Source organism: Grus americana, chromosome 3 (genome assembly GCF_028858705.1).
Source record: "Grus americana isolate bGruAme1 chromosome 3, bGruAme1.mat, whole genome shotgun sequence".
Lineage (NCBI taxonomy): Eukaryota > Metazoa > Chordata > Aves > Gruiformes > Gruidae > Grus > Grus americana.
This window is the reverse complement of record NC_072854.1, coordinates 83126197-83142400: the sequence shown is the minus strand read 5'-3', so window position 1 is coordinate 83142400 and position 16204 is coordinate 83126197. Positions and strand designations below refer to the sequence as shown.

At 39.9% G+C, this 16204-nt stretch overlaps 1 protein-coding gene across 2 annotated transcripts; it reads left to right on the top strand.

Annotated features, from left to right (window-relative positions):
• Nucleotides 1–1651: 1651 nt before the first annotated feature.
• Nucleotides 1652–16204, top strand: GNG4 (G protein subunit gamma 4). Of its 2 annotated transcripts, none has more exons than XM_054821108.1 (3): nt 1652–1807; nt 8767–8872; nt 15450–16204. In XM_054821108.1, the coding sequence occupies exons 2-3, from the start codon at nt 8777–8779 to the stop codon at nt 15576–15578; spliced, it is 225 nt and encodes a 74-aa protein (XP_054677083.1). In that variant the 5' UTR covers nt 1652–1807; nt 8767–8776; the 3' UTR covers nt 15579–16204. The 2 variants fall into 2 exon arrangements, with proteins under 2 accessions (XP_054677083.1, XP_054677082.1); XM_054821107.1 differs by lacking the exon at nt 1652–1807 and adding an exon at nt 2094–2212.

Genomic DNA, 16204 nt, shown 5'->3' with positions numbered 1-16204 from the left:
CTACTTCACTAAGTTACAAACTACTGACAAATGATCTCTGTGTAGAGATTTACTTACCGTTACTGTTCTGGAGTGGGGTCATAAAGCCACTGATTTTGCATCTGGATTTCTGTAATAGTCTGTGCTGTGTATTTCACAATTTGGGCAAGTCACTTTTGAAAGATTAAGAACTATACGTGACTAGTCCAATTAGACTTTTACACTATCCTGGGCTACCCAGCAGAAAGTAGTTGAGTAAAAACACAAGCTTGCTCACTATTTCCAGCTTTGAGCTAGCACTCCCAGAAAAAAAAATAAATCCAGATTCTCTAACACAATTGAACAAGGCCCACATAGCCTCATCAGGGGATAGTTCTTGTAGATGCAACCAATAGGTACTCCAATAGGAGATTCCTGATTGTGGTGGAACATATGAGTTTGCAGATTAAAAAGAAAACATGTCTATGTAATGTATGATGAAAATACATTTTTAAATAGCCATTTTGCTCCTTATATTTTAGCTTAAAGAATAAAATTGTTAGAATCCAGTGGTAAAAATATTGTGTAAATCATTGATAACTGTCTGATTATTTGAACCATTTAGCAAGTGCTCTTTGTCTAATAGCATGTAAATCCATTGTCTGGTAAATAGAGCCTTTTGAAGAACGATGATGCAATTAAATGTGAATGAAAACAGCAGCAGGATGGGCCAGTTAAGTTTCCGATCAGTTTCTGGAACTCTAGTTTAGGTAAGCTTATGAACTTACCTATTTATATGCAGTAATGTTTATCACCTACCTGCTGCATTTCCTTCTCCCAAGCCACCACCCAAAAAGCCATTGATTCAGCCTTTGAAGAGGCTGCCCTTGCTCCCAAGCACCTTTTAAAATGGGGCTCTTCCCTGTTTTCTTTTGTATAGAAGATAAATGTTACTTGGAAATGCTCTGCTCTGTTAAGATGGAAAAAGTGCCAATAGCAGGGTAAGAGAAAAGGGTGACAAAGGTACATCTCTCCAGAGGGAACAGCCACCTTACTAGGAAACAAAATAGACTGTAGTGATGGTACTCCTGCCAACATGTTAATTATTGAGGCAGACTAATTTTTCAGTTAAAAATGTTATTTGGCACTTTAACTGCTGCTAACCTTTGTGGCCGACTCTCAAATTTGTAATGGAGAAGTGTATAAAAATCGATCTATAAACCTGAATCGTTTTATTCTGACATACTAGCCTTGACAAGGTGAGTCTTAGTGGTCCCTTTTCCACAGTGGTTCCTTTTTTCACAGTGTTTTGTTGTTTGGGGTTTTTTTACTTCATCGTTCCTTTGTTGGGTGTGAGGAAGGGACAGACAGTATAGGCTCTCACCCAGCCTGCCCTGTGTGGTACAGGCTTTGCCCGTTCACGTTTTAGAAATACCTGGATGACTGACTGCTGGAATCGGGGAAGTAGGCGGCTGCAGCAGGAAAAAGGAGGTGAGCACTCGCCAGCACCCTGCTGACAGGTGCCGCTGCCCGGGACGGAGGAAGGTAAAGCTCGCAGGAGGGACAGGACGGCGCGGGGTGCGGAGCCATGCCTGCGCCTCAAGTTTCACTCAGGGCCAGGGCCGGCTTCCCGCTCTGCGGGCAGCTGACAGCCGCGGGCCGTTAACGGCTGCGCCCGCCGCGCGGGGAGGGCCGCTGGCGGGGACCGCGCCGCGGGAGGCGCGAGGGCGGTGGCAGCCGTTGGCCGCGGGCGCCCCGCCCGTCAGCGCCGGCCGCGCCATGTGCCGCCGCCGGGCGCCGGGCCGGGCTGCCAGCAGCCTCCCTCTCTGCCTGCCGCCGCCCACGCACGGTGAGTGCCCCGGCGGCGCCGGGCGAGGCTCCGCTGCCGCGCGGGATGCGGGAGAAGGTGCCGGGTGGGACGAGGGCCGTTGAACCGGCGGCGGGGGCGCGCACGGCAGGGCGGGGCAGCCCCGGCCGGGACGTTAGCCCGGCGGGCGGGCCGGTAGCGGCGCTTCCACGCGGGGGTTTCTGCGTTGCTGCGCCGGCCCTGGTGTCCGGGGAAACCTGCGGCTGCCTCCGCTCGGCCGGGGTGCGACCCGCGCTCCGCAGCCGCCTGCGCTGCGCCGCCCGGCAGCCCGCTGGTGGTCGCGCGTTGTGGAGTTACCGATTAGCCGCAAAAGTCAGCTTCGGGTTTTGCCGTTGTCGTCTTCGCCGGGGGGAATCGTCCTTCTCTGAAAAGCCTGCTTTACCCCAGGTACCCCTTTTCGCGGGCGGTGAGCCGGGGTCTCTGCCCAACGTGCTTGTTCCTCTTCCTTCAGTTGGCTGGTGTGAAGATGCAAGAAAGTGGCAGCTTTTCCTGCTGACTGGTTCGCACTGATGGAGGAATAAATCTTACTGCCCAGCTGCTGCTGGCGGTAATTATTAATGTGCGGTGCTGTAAATTGCTGCGCAGCAAAACGATTAAGGTAGTGCAGCGAGACAGAAAACTCAGAATAACAACTTGAAAAGCGTTTCTGTCCCGCAGGTAGTAAAGTGCCAAACGCCTTAGCCATGTTTTCTCTACTTTATATATTACAATTCAGTGCAAATATATTTTAAGCAGGATTTAAGTGGAATAAGCAAATTTCCCCTTATACTTCTTTAAAAGGTCACAACTATCTTTTAAAGTTAGCTGAAGAGGTAAAATAGTAGCTAGGTTTCATCTTTCTGTCTCAGACTTTTGGGATCTCTGATGGTTTGCTGGACTGTACATGCACATAACCTGTATGCTGATGATAAATATATTGCGTGAAAAGGGTGTCCTTGTGAAATGTCGCATTGGTTCAACCATTGTTTCCTTAGATTTTAAAATGTTGAGAAGCGAGGTGATGTTTTTGGATAAAAGATTTGAGCAGGGTGGCAAGAATTTTTGGAACTTGATGGTTGGTCTGGGTATAGTGCTTATGTTGGATGAAAACTGAGCTATTGAAGTTTGGCTGTTTTGCAATTACGTGATCAACAGTTACTTTTGAAGTCACCATATTTATGGAATAAAAATTACGTTCTCTCTTTATTGTGAACATTAGTCTTGTCTTTCATCTAAACATTTGTGCTTACACTGCTAAGTTTCTCCTTAGTGATTGGGGTATAAAATTGTAGCAATTTTCTATTATTTCTTCATGCAGCCATGGGATAGAGAAGCAAAAGGATTCCTTAGCCTCCTGCTCTATTTACAGAGCTACATCAGGTGCAGTAAATCTTGGAGTAAGAACTGAGATAGCACAGGCAGTTGTTCCTATCCCTGCAGATGAAGGGGAAATTACCTGTGTGGTGTGGGCAGTGATGCTAGCACAGATAGCTAGTGCTTTTAATGCAGGGATATTTCTTAAGTTTCTCTTACCTAAATAGCAACCACAGAACTCCTCTTTTTTTTTTTTTTTTTTTTCCCTTCCCCTGAAATTCCTGTGATATGCCAGGTTGGCATCAAACATCTCTGAGGCTGTAAATTTTGATGGTTTTATTCCTGGGGTGTTTGCAAGTGGATAATGTAATGTGGGGATCTTTCCGCAATTTAAAATGTGATTTGCAGGTCATTAGTCATGGTCGATTCCTGCTAATGTCACTGGCACTTAGTTGTGTGATTGGGTTAACTTTTCTATTGTGCTGCATGGTCCAAGAAGTACAGAGGTTGCATGGAAGGTGTTCTTCAGAATTGTGAACTCCAGGTTCTCTAGTTCAGTAATTTCAGATCCATCACTTCCGATTGCTGAAAGAAAATAGAAGGCAACAATTGGGTTTAGGGCTTTTTAGATTGAATTCTACAGGTCACTCTTTTGGTATGGTGTTTTAAGGTTGTACTTTGAAGTGGAGAGGGAAAATTTGTGGTGCAGCTTTTCATCCCTGTTGCTTGTATGTTACTCAAATTTTCAGATTTTTTCTGCGTTTTACTAACAAGTAGATGTAGGTTGCACTCCTTACCCCTATGCAAGGTCAAGCTGTACCTGCAAATAGTCATGCAACTTCCTGGATTGTCATAAATTGGCCTTTGAAGTGCTCTTGGGTACAATCTAATCTAGTCTAAAAACAAATAAAGAAAAGTTGCTCTTCACAAGCATTTTTATGAGCCCTGGAGATTAAGAACTTTGGCATAAATGAGTTAACTGCACCCAGATGATAAAGGATGAAGTTCATGTGAGGTAAAAAAAAAAAACAAAAACCAAAATCCCTGAAAATTCAGCTGGTTGGGAGGCTGTCGTTAGTCAGCTTTCAGGAGCAATGCTTTAGGAAACGGCTGGCTAGCTCGAGTGCCAGTCAGCAGAAACTACTTGGTGGAAAAAGGCTGTGTAGCTTCTGTCACTATTCTTTGTTAACGTGATCAACGTTCCCCTTAAAGAACAGAGTCACAGAGACTACATTAACGAGCTCAGTGTGCTGCTTAAAAATATACTGGATAAATGAGCTCCTATATAATCTAGGTCCACTGGCACACATCAGTAACATGTAGACTGCACATAGTCTGATCACTAGCATAGTTACTGTAACTACGGTGATTATCAGGACCTGTGTACGTGTGTATCAATCTAACTTAATAGGACGCTGCTGGAAAAACAACCAGCTATGAACATTAGCAAACCCAGCTGACTAATTTCTGGTTCAGGGCTTTTTAGGTAATTTTAAAAATGGGGAGAAGTTATTCCTTTTGAGCATCAAAAGAAGTGAGGCCAGCAGGTTGAGAGAGGTGATTCCTCTCTGGTGAGACCCCACCTGGAGTACTGCGTCCAGCTCTGGGGGCCCCAGTACAGGAGAGACATGGAGCTGTTGGAGTGAGTCCAGAGGAGGGCCACGAAGTTGATCAGAGGGCTCTAGCACCTCTCCTATGGAGACAGGCTGAGAGAGTTGGGGTTGTTCAGCCTGGAGAAGAGAAGGCTCTGGGGAGACCTTATAGCAGCCTTCCAGTGCCTGAAGGGGGTCTACAGGAAAGCTGGAGAGGGACTGTTTACAAGGGCCGCTAGTGACAGGACAAGGGGTAATGGCTTTAAGCTGAAAGAAGGCAGATTTAGATTAGGTATCAGGAAAAAATCCTTCCCTGTGAGGGTGGTGAGGCATTGGAACAGGTTGCCCAGAGGGGTGGTAGATGCCCCATCCCTGGAAACGTTCAAGGTCAGGTTGGATGGGGCTCTGAGCAGCCTGATTGAGTTGAAGATGTCCCTGCTTATTGCAGGGAGGTTGTAATAGATGACCTTTAAAAGTTCCTTCCAACCCAAACTGTTCTATGATCTTGTAGGTTGCCCCCCCAGATGCAATACAAAATTTTTTGTGCCATCCCGGGGGTCTGAAGGCCTCGAGAATACTTGACTGTTTAAAAGGAGCTGTCCTAGGAGAGAGGGTTGCAGCCGTTTGTCAGGCTGCAGCCTCAAAGGAAACACAGAGAGAGATCCCACAAGAGGGTGTTTGAAGGAGGAGGGTTCCTCGCATTCCAGGGGATGGTCCTTCAGGGAGAGGGTGTGTAATAGACTCTCTTGTTATTAAAATTTCTTTTCTCTCCAGAGTTTTATTTCTAAGTCACAATATTATTTCATTGAAGAATATTCAGCTTAAAGTTATTAAAGAGTATCACAGGTCCTAAGGAGAGCAGAAGCAAAGCCACAGCTTTGTCTGCAAAGAGGACCAGTTTATCGCAGCCTGGTTTGAAAGTGAGTACAATTCTCATTGTCAACATCACCTTATATGTAACAGGGCCTTAACCGATGCGCAAATACATACTGCATTTGCAGAGAGTGAGAGAAGGCAGAGGTACATGTAGCTTGGTAAGTGAAGTGTGAAGCAGGAGAAATCTGTCTTATAAAGTTCTAAAACTAGAACTGTCTGTGTGAAAAAAAGAGATTAGATACTTAAATGGATGGTAAGCAATTCCAGAAATACGGTAGTTAAATGTTTAAGTGCATGTAAAGGCCAGGGTAGGAGCAGGATTTGGAACAGAACAAATGTGCTTCAGAGTATAAACAAACCTCTTACTCGGGATAAGTGGAAATTTTCTCCAGTGGCTGAAACACCTAGTGCTAGACTTTCTTCTTTTTCAAGTTCTTTCTATGAAGCCACTTATTCTGATTGTTTTCTGATATTGTGAAATAGTTTACCAGAGAAGATAGGTATTTTCTTTTTTAACTTTTTCCCCATTGGCTGTTTCAGAATATAGGTAAGGATATATTATATTTGAGGCATTGTTTTGGAAACATGGTTTGGATTTTTTATAGCATTTTTGTGCCTAATAGTCTTTTCAAAATTCCATTATGATCTTAACTCAATCTTTGACTCAGTAGATACTTGAAAACTAGCTGGAAGTACTAGAAAGTGTTCTCACCAACTTTGATGCAGCCAGTGATGGTTCAAATTGTCTAGCTGTAATCTTTATAACTTTTATGGTTTGAGTGAACGAATTGCCAGAAAAGCTTGGGAGATCTGGAATTCTCTGGACTGTTCATGGAGTTTCAGTTGCTTAATTCAGTTTAATTTAAATGTATTATTCAAAATTAAATTTCTAATTTGCCTCTGGACTTGGGCTGTGGCAAATGTAGAAATGGCTCTGTGACTTCATTTAGCTTTGACTTTTTTGGCTCTGTAGTCATTAGTAGTCTAGCTGTGGAGATAACAAAATTTAAATGATTCATACTTGGGGGGGGGGTATCATTTTGTAAACTAAGATAAACGTGTTTATTCTTATCTTTATGGATAGGTCAAGACTTAAAAGCTAGGGAGTTGAGTCAAACAAAAAGTCCAGAGATGAGCTGTAATTCAGAACCTCCTGCTCTTGTGAATGTCTCATAATCCTTTCTGCTTGTCCACTGCAAGTCAAAGCATATCTGAAAATTGTTTGGAGGCTGTTGGTTGATTATGGGGTTTTGTAGTGTACATGGCATTTTATGCAAAGCTAGTTCCTCCACATGCATTTAATCCAGTGCCTTGTCAGGAATATGAGTTAAAAGATTGTAAACAAAGACCAAGGAGGAAAAAAGAAGAAAAAAAAAAAGCTACTGTGTTCTGACACGATTTAGTTCGTCAGAGTGCATGCAAGGGGGAAACTTGTGTTCCATTCAAATGACACACACCTATACAGAAAATTTGTTCTTTGTCTTGGCATATATTAAAGCTCTTGTTTTATTTGGCACAGTTAATATATTTTAAGGTAGCATTTCCCCTGCCTTGACTTGTACAAGTGCTGAAAAAGATTGTATTGCTTCTTCAAATTAGTGTTGAGCATGGTTCACCATCATGTTTGTATTCCACCATCTCCTTTTACAGCACAGGTTACCGATTTTTAGAAAGGAGAAGAAACGGCTATGTTTGCCTTATCTTTGAACATCTGTGTTTTGCAAAATCAAAGCAGTTAAAAAGTTACTCCTCCATTCTTTTTGTGCACTGGATTGTGTACTTCCATTGACTCTAACATGCTTAAGATGTATATACTTTTTTTTTTTTACAAGAGCACTGTCCCACTTAACTTCCTGTTTGTATCTTATACCCCAGCGACTGGATCAGGTAAGCTCTTGAGGTTCAAGAAGGGAAATTTGTGTAGTTTTAGGTGTTCGCTTCTTGTCCAGGAATAAGCTGGAAGTATTAATTTTGAAAGACCTGAGCCTAAAACTCTTTTGGCAGCAACAGAAAATGCCTCCTTTTGTGCGCTTTCTCATGCATCCCATCTGCTTCTCACACCCTGTGTCTTTTGCATTGCCTAACTTTGTATCGGTTTCTAACACTCGCTGCTGGACTTAATTTTGCTTCAGGTGGCACTTGTGGCATACCATATATACAGGACATAGGTGAGCTTTTTGGCTGATTGAAATCTCAGCACTTAGTCATATGAGGTAGTATAACTAGTCCAGGACCTGTCTAGGTCATCTGTATCCTGTCTTATCTTTCCTTCCACGTGGGCTTAGCCCAACTTCCAATGACTTCAGAATAGTAACTGTTATTTGTGCTGGACCAGTGCTGCATAATGGTGTCAGTGTGAGATCTCCTAACCCGCAGACCACCTAGGGCATATATGGTTTACGTTCATTCAGGGTTTGAACATAGTCAGCTAGTAACAATGCTGAGGACTGCATGATAATGAATTGACTTACCCTCAGGCAGCAGCAATGCAAGAAAACCAAACACTGACATACCTTAATTACATGTCCCTTCCCGAGAGCTGCAGATCTCTTTAAAAATAACGCATTCCTATACTGTGTAGTATACTGTACTGGTTTTTAGTCATCTTTAGACTTCACTGGGGATGTGTATGCAAAAAATCGGAAACCACTGCGTTATTTCTTCTTAATCTGTTACTTCATTTCTAAACTCCTTAAATCTATAGTCAGAATTTTGACTCATTCTCTATCTTAAAATTTCTCTCTTTCTGATGCTTGGTGAGAGCAGTGCGGCATTCGTTTCCATTGCACACGTTTCTGAAGTTGTTTTCACGTTACTAGGTGTAACTGGGGTACCGAGCCAAACTGCGTAATGGCTGCAAGGTCTGTTTTGTGAACAGCTGTTCTGTGTTGGCAATCTGAACCGGGGCAACCATTTCTACGCTGAAATACTCCGCATTTAGATGTTGTTTGCAGAATTCAGATTGAATACTGGCAGTGAAAGGCACAAGTATGTAATGCAATAAGGTGCTATTGAACAAAAGAACAGAAATAAATGGTGTTTGGTTTGTAGTTGTGACCTACAGCCTGGCGGTGTCACTGTGGAGAGCGAGGGTTGGTTGGATTTCAGATAACTGTTCTCTCGATGATTGCTGTGTTTTCTACCTGTACTTTTAAATTGTCTCAACTTTGTCTCTTCTAGGAAAAACAAAATGAAGGAACTAGTGTCAAACAGTACAACCAATATATCTCAAGCCAGGAAAGCTGTGGAGCAATTAAAAATGGAGGCATACATGGATAGGATGAAGGTAAACTTATACTTATTGTTGATAATTTGAATTCACTCACTAGTTTGTGGTACAGTCTCCCTTTAATATTGCAGAAAGACTCAATCAGCTGAAATTAAAAAATGTGTGTTGAGCTATAAAACGATATTCAGTACTGTGAATTAGTTATGTGCTAACTAATGAAGCGATTTCCAAAGACTCGCTTCTAGTCTGCCTCTGTATGAGTGCCATTTACATCTGTCAGAAGTGGTAGTTTGTGAAATATTTAAAATCAGCTGGCAGATGCACAGGTGCTGTTCTTTGTCACTTGTAGCTGAATATAAGTGCAGCTCAGGTTTCTCGGTTCTTCTCCTTTAAGGACTGGAATAAGTCTTTGAGATATTGCAATACTTTTGAATAATGATGAGACAAGCTGAATTGCTTTGCTTTGTTTTGTTTTATCACAGATGTCATTGCACAAAAAATATGTGTGATTGCAATGTTCAGTTATGATTCTTCACGTTTGATAGCCTGTTGTATGTGAAGATTTGGTTTTATCAAGCCTCTAGATGTACGTGGGTTAAATAGTTTAACTAAAGATACTATTAAACAGAGGTTCTCCACATTTTTAACCAGGAAAGCCTGTGGATTATTCTTCCCTGTCATTCTGTCTTCCACTAGGCTAAAATTTTGTGAATAAATCAAGCACCTAAAAACTAATAATGTCAGAAAGTTTTAAGAAAGCAATACTCATCTCTTTTGCTCTCTCTGCCTCTGAAAATAGGGAATAATTATTTGGATGAAAAATCCAGCCTTTACAAGTAAGAAGAGTTTAGAGATGGAAAGACTACAAAAAGGAAGCCATTTAAATAATCAGTTTTTCTACAAGCAGCTATAACTGAATTGTTACAAAGTGTAACTTTGTAACTGAGGTTACAAACTCAGTAAGACAGTTTAGAAATGTTGTACATTAAATTCTTCATGTAGTCTTAATTCAATCTGTTTGTCCATCCATCCTGCGTGCTGAAATTCTGCATGTAGTCAGCATGGAGACAATAGTACATAATTACAATTTTAAAATAGTATCAGATCAACTCACTAATTATAATTATAGTATTTATAGTTCAGAAATATTAGTGCATTTCACGTGAGTAGTCCATCTTGCTTATATGAAAATAGAAAAGGTTATTTTTACACTTAGTTTAATTAAAAAGAACACAGTTTTTCTCTTAAAAAGAATATGTGTGGCAGACCTAAAAACCAGATAGCTTGAAAGTGCAATTATTTCACCATTCAAAACAGCTTGAGACCAAAAAGGCACCAAAGAAAATCGCATGTGTTTCAGTATTCTGAGGGTTCCCATACTAACATAAACAAAATAAAATTTGCAAAATATTTGTCTTGTTCAGAGAAATTCTAGAAATTATATGAGGGATTGTGAGAAGATGTTAGCTGGCTTTTTATTCCCTCAAGATCTGCTTCGTCTTTTAATCTTGAAACAGTTAAGTGTGTGTTTCCGTATAGCCAAATCTTACCAAGAGACTTTCCAGTGCTTTCAACAGGAGATTTTGAGTTCTCGAATCATGACTGTAAAGGCAGAGAAATGAACTTTTCTGCTGTTTTGCATCTGCTTAAACTAGTTAGACATTTAACAAAAGATCAGTGCTTTCCAAGTAATTTAATTAAACACTGTTTTGCAAGTAGCTATAGCCAAATAGTTATTCCCATAATAGACAAGACCACATTGTTAACATTAAAAAGGTGCCTGCATCATTGAGTAGGGAAGTCAGAAGTTCCACCTCATTTTTCTACTACAGAGGCACTTTCTTTTCTATGCACAGTGCTGCTGTAACCAGAAAGAGTTGGGTCTGCTCAATTAAAATCTTGTAGTTAGAAGTATGTTGATAGTTGCCCATTGCCTGCTGTGTACTGGATTTTTCAACTGATTTAAAAATCACGTCCTATAACCAGTGAGAGCAGGAAGCAGTGCAGTGTTCTGAGGTTCCACAAAGACAACTCGCTGTTGAGGTGTGAAAGAAACAGGACAACTTAAAAGGGGAGAATGAAGTTATTGATGTATTGTTTGGTAGTTGGAAGGAGTGTTACTGCGGTGGGTTTTTGTAAACCGTAGGAATCTCAGAAGGATCGTAAATTGAACCTGCCTTACTTCCCCACGGAAGGAACAGCTAGAACTATAATGGAGAAGTAAGTAGAAAGCAGGAGGCACAGATTCCAAGCTAGGAAACATCAAATGAAGTCAGACAAACAGTGGCCTCATGACTAGCAGAATAATGCATCTTCCAAAGATGCTAGCAGTAAAGTTGAGAAAACAAAGATAATATTGGTGCTTTATCACAGTTGTCCCCAGAATAAAGCACTATTTAATCTTCTCTTTGCAAGCAGAAGAGCAAGGAGGAGTGCTCTGACATTTAAGAATCATGGTGTATCAATTATTATTCCATTTTCTTTTTTCTTAAGAAGGTAGAAAATATTCCTATCTGGTTCTGAATTGTGTTGGGAGATAAGCGGTGGGATTACCAATAAATGTGTGTGAATCTCTTTGTTTTAGATGCAAAGGATAAGCAGAGTGGGTGTCGTAGCAAGGATGGTAATTAGTCACAATCCATGACAAGACAGATGACATAGTAATTGCAGCATTTTGCCCTGTCATTGAAGCTTATAATTATTAGTGCAGCTAACAGGATTATGTTCTAACTTTGGCTGTTTTTATCACCTCTGTTATTCTGAAATATAATGGTAAAATTCCACAGTCCTCCTGAGACTAATTCTTTAAAGCATCAGGGTTGAGTGTTTTGTTGTTTTTTGGGGTTTGGGGTTTTTTTTGGTAATTTGACAACCAGATGTATTTTTCACTACACAGGATAAAACTAATTGTATAAAACGTGAGATCAGCATGATACCTACATACTCCATCCTATCTATGCACTTTAAAAGATTAAAAAAAAATGAAATGTTAACTTTCTGTTAGAATTCATCAATCAAACTGGAGTCTAATTTTTTTCTTTAGCCACTTCTGCAATGTGTATAAATTACTTTGAATCTGCAGACCAAGCTGTATTGCGTAGGAGAGCTGAAATGATAAATGTGGTAGCTTCATTTGACTATTCAAATTACATGTGTTTGTTTAAATTCTTAATAAAAGCTATTCTGAAACTGTCCAGCAGCATTCAGCTACAAGTAAACATAAAGGTGAGTAAAAGCTATGATAGAGTGGCCTTCCTCTAACTTCCTCCATGCCACGAACAGGATGATCAGCATGTTGTTTTGTATAGTAACAAACCACAGCAGTGGCCATTAGGCAACCTCTGATGCTGACATACGCTAAAGCAGCCGTCTCTGCTGTAGCCTTAATGCGATGCTCAATGCAGAGGTCTTCTGCCACTGTTGTTCTGAATAATAACACTGAGCAGGAAACTTGCTGGAGGCACTATTGTGTTTGCTCTTTTTTTGGCCACAGTTCTGACCTTGCCAATGCTGCTCACAGGCACAGGAACCAATGTTTTCATTGCTCCTGGAATGTGATCAGCTAACTTAACTCCCCTTAGTGAGTGGTCATTATTCCACTGTGCAAGCCTGAGCTACTTCACTTTTAGTGGAAAAATTGGCTATAATTCACTCTTATAACTACTGTAATCCCAATAGGAGGACTTTTCCTTCCAAAACCTTTTATTTTTTTAAAGAATGAAAGTACATGGCCTAGTACGGGTTTAGTTTGTGACCATGTGCTGAAATGTGATCATGTCCCTCGGTTTCTTGTTGCAGGTTTGTTTTCTACTAGATCATACTATGGTTTGTCTAAAAGCAAACTGATTTGTGATTTAAACACTGTGACAAGGAAGAAAGTGCTTGCTCTGCTTCATGGCATTCATAGGAGCATTAGAGGACAAGTTAGATACAAAAATGTATGTTGCGCTTTTGCTAGTGAAAATCTTTTTTATTGTTACATGTCAAAGCACAATAATGTGTAGAGAAACAGTTAGAAAATGATATTACTGGGTTTACACCTTCTAAGAATGATGATTGAAATTGTACTTCTCTTCCATCAAATGAAAAGCAATATACTCGGGCTGATGTTGCTTATCCATACGTGGAACAAACAAGATAGTTAAGGGGAGGGTCAGTCTGGTGAAGTCCAGCGTTGGTTCTGTGCTCCTGTAGGGTCAGTCTACTTAAAAACATTGTTGGTTTCATGAATAAAATAATTTATTCAGTAGCTTACTTGAAGATGAAATGTGCTGGGCATCTTTAATACGCCCTGTCTCTGGGACCCAGAGAATGAGATTAGCTCTCCATCGGGTTTTATGGTAATAATATTTATTATGACATAACACTGAAAGTGTCGTTGAGCTTTTTGTGGGTGCCCGTGGCTCTGAGTTTCACTTGCTCTGTTTGAATGCAAGAGTTCAGGACCAGCTAATAAATTAACTGGAGCATAGAACTGCCTTAATTTGAGACACATAGCTGAACCTGAAGGACAATAGAAAAGTGAAAATGTTTATGTTAAATAATTGTGAATGTACTGATGATTGTCATTACTTGAAAATACTTCTCCAAAATGCTGTGGTGGTACATTCCTTCTAACATCACTGGAAAGATGCTAACCTCCTCAGTGGGTGCATTCCATGCTAGTTTATACTTTACTGAGTTACAGCATAGGTCATTAGCAAAGGAAAGAATGTTTGCTGATTTTTTTATTTTTTTTTTTAATCTTTCTTGGGCTTGATAGGAATTTCATACTCCGCCTACATTGTGCCTCTCTTTCGAGAATCTGCTTTTTTTCCACAAGTAAATTTAAATGAAAATTGGGAATATGATAGAATTCCTAAGTTCTCTATTTGGCCATTACAGTTCTACCTGTCTACTCTAGACAGTGCCCTCACACTCAAAGCCTCATTCTTTTGTCATTGCTTAGCAAGTAGCTACCTGAAGTATGTCTGAAAATAATTACAGTCCTTTCTTTGTACTTGAAGTCTGTCATTTTCTATACATTTTTGTTTAACCTGCTTCTCTTCTGAGAAGCACTGGTACTTCTGAATATCTCTGCTGATTTGCTCAATCTTCTGCTTTGTGTTGGCCCGGCAATCAGTTGTTCACATGTAGTGTCTCTGCCCACCCTTTTGTCTTACAGGCCAATTCAAAGGCAAATTCATTTTAAGTAACCTAAACACCCTTGCTTCCTCTGCTAGGAGGATAGTCTATACTGGGATGCCAACCATAGGTGCTTTATGGGTTTAGGCATTCTACAAAGGCTTGTTTTAGTGGATATTTAAAAAAAAAATTAAAATTGTAAGTTATTTTCTTCCAGAATTTAATTTAAATTTCACATGAATCTTGATCCAACACCCATTGACTTCATCATCTAATCTGAAGCCTACTACAGGCTGGACTCATGCCAAAGCAAGCAGGGTGTAGAGAAGCTAAAGCTAACAGTGATGACACACCTGCTAGAAAAATACCAGAAATCCGATTTGTTTTTCCTCTTCACTATAGTTGTGCAAACATGCTGACCTCAGTGTTTGACTTGGGAGAAGCTGTCATGGTGCTCAGAGAAAAGGCTTTTTGTAAAGACTTCCTATCTCATTTTCTCAACTCTACCAAAATATTGAAAACGCAATAATTAGACAAAGCAAAGAGATACAGATAGTTGTAAATATTTTGTTAACTGAGCAGAATAAAAATATGTCACATATACATTCTAAATTCTTGAAAAATAAATGAGTCACAGTGGCCTAATGTCACCAGTAGTCTTATGGCACAAAGCTGGTTTCAGCTACAGCTGAAATGGTTTAATCTTTCATTTTTTGTTTCATGCAAAATATCTTGTATGCCAACATACTGTTACATTTCTGTAGGACTTTTCAGTAAGCGTAAACCAGCATTCTGAATTTGGAGACTTTAGAATTGTTAATTTTAGAAGTATAAAAATACTAAGATAAAAAATATTAAGGTAATGCTCAAGTTTAAATTAATGCTATGAATAGAGTGCTACTTATAATAACTTACTAAGCAGAAGATACTAGTCTGACTTCATTGAAAAGAGCAATATTTAGCTTAAATTAGAGCTATGACACATGATGATCAAGTTTTGCTCCTGATTGATTATTTCTTTTTAATCCCATGGTTGTGTGCCTGAAGAACTGTTTGTTTGTTTTGCACCCAGAGGAGGAAAGAGCAGTGAGAGTTTGTGGAAAATCTTACAGCCTCACTGCTCGACTGACTGGGAGTAAGAGCTGAAGCAGGCAGCCTCTACAGAAACACACGCTTCAAGGAGAATCCCTATTGCTTATGGGCCATTAGCATATACATGTTTTAATGAGTATATGCTCCTCACCTTCCTTCTGATGGAGAGGAACAGCTGAACACGAATCATATCAATTGATACCATCTCATGTCACTATGTTAAATAAAATGTATATAAGGATTATTAGGCCTAGTAAGAGCAAAGTCAGAATTATGGTCTCTAGAAATTTAAAGGATAAATCAATCTACTCCTATTTTATGATAGCCGCCATTATCGTATGTTACATGAAGAATATTTATGCAATGCTGATTGGTTCAGAATTAAGTGTTACAGTAGTTCTGTCTTCTCTTCTATTAGGTATCCAAGGCTGCAGCAGATTTATTGGCATATTGTGATGCTCATATTGGAGAAGATCCCCTTATTATTCCAGTGCCTGCATCTGAAAATCCCTTTAGGGAGAAGAAACTCTTTTGTACTATCCTTTGAGTCAGTTTTCAATTAAAAATGTCTTCTGCTACAATTTGGTATCTGTGTTGCATGCTTTTAATTTTAGCATTTTTTTCTTCAGATAGCAATACTTAGCCTATAACTACAGTATTTTTAGAAGGTAGTGCATTTTCTGGTAAAGAAATGAAAATAAAAATAAATCAGAAAAAATTCACAGTAATCCTTATCTTTCAGACCACTGTACAAATTTAATTTCAGTTCTTAATAAAGATTATTTTGGTCTTAATGAAAGTATTGAGTACAGTATCAAATTGTAGATATCTTTGCCAGTCATAGATTTTTGAGACCTAAACGAGTCATACCAATTCTGAAGCTATTTTTAACATTCTTATTTTCACTGGAAGGTGAATTTAATTCATTTGCCTTTACACATTTATATCTAAAGAGAGTTGTATGACCTTTCCTCAAGTAGCGCTATTTAGGAAAAAGTGCCAGTGATTTACGATGTTTGGAACAAGTAAGTGGTGTTTATAAATATGTTTTGTGAAGACTGTAATAAACTTGACTACAAAAACAATCTTAGTAAAGCAACATTGTAACTACAAGCAAAATGAAGATGTATAGTTACACACCAGGACTGTATCAATAAAACTGTAGAAAAATGT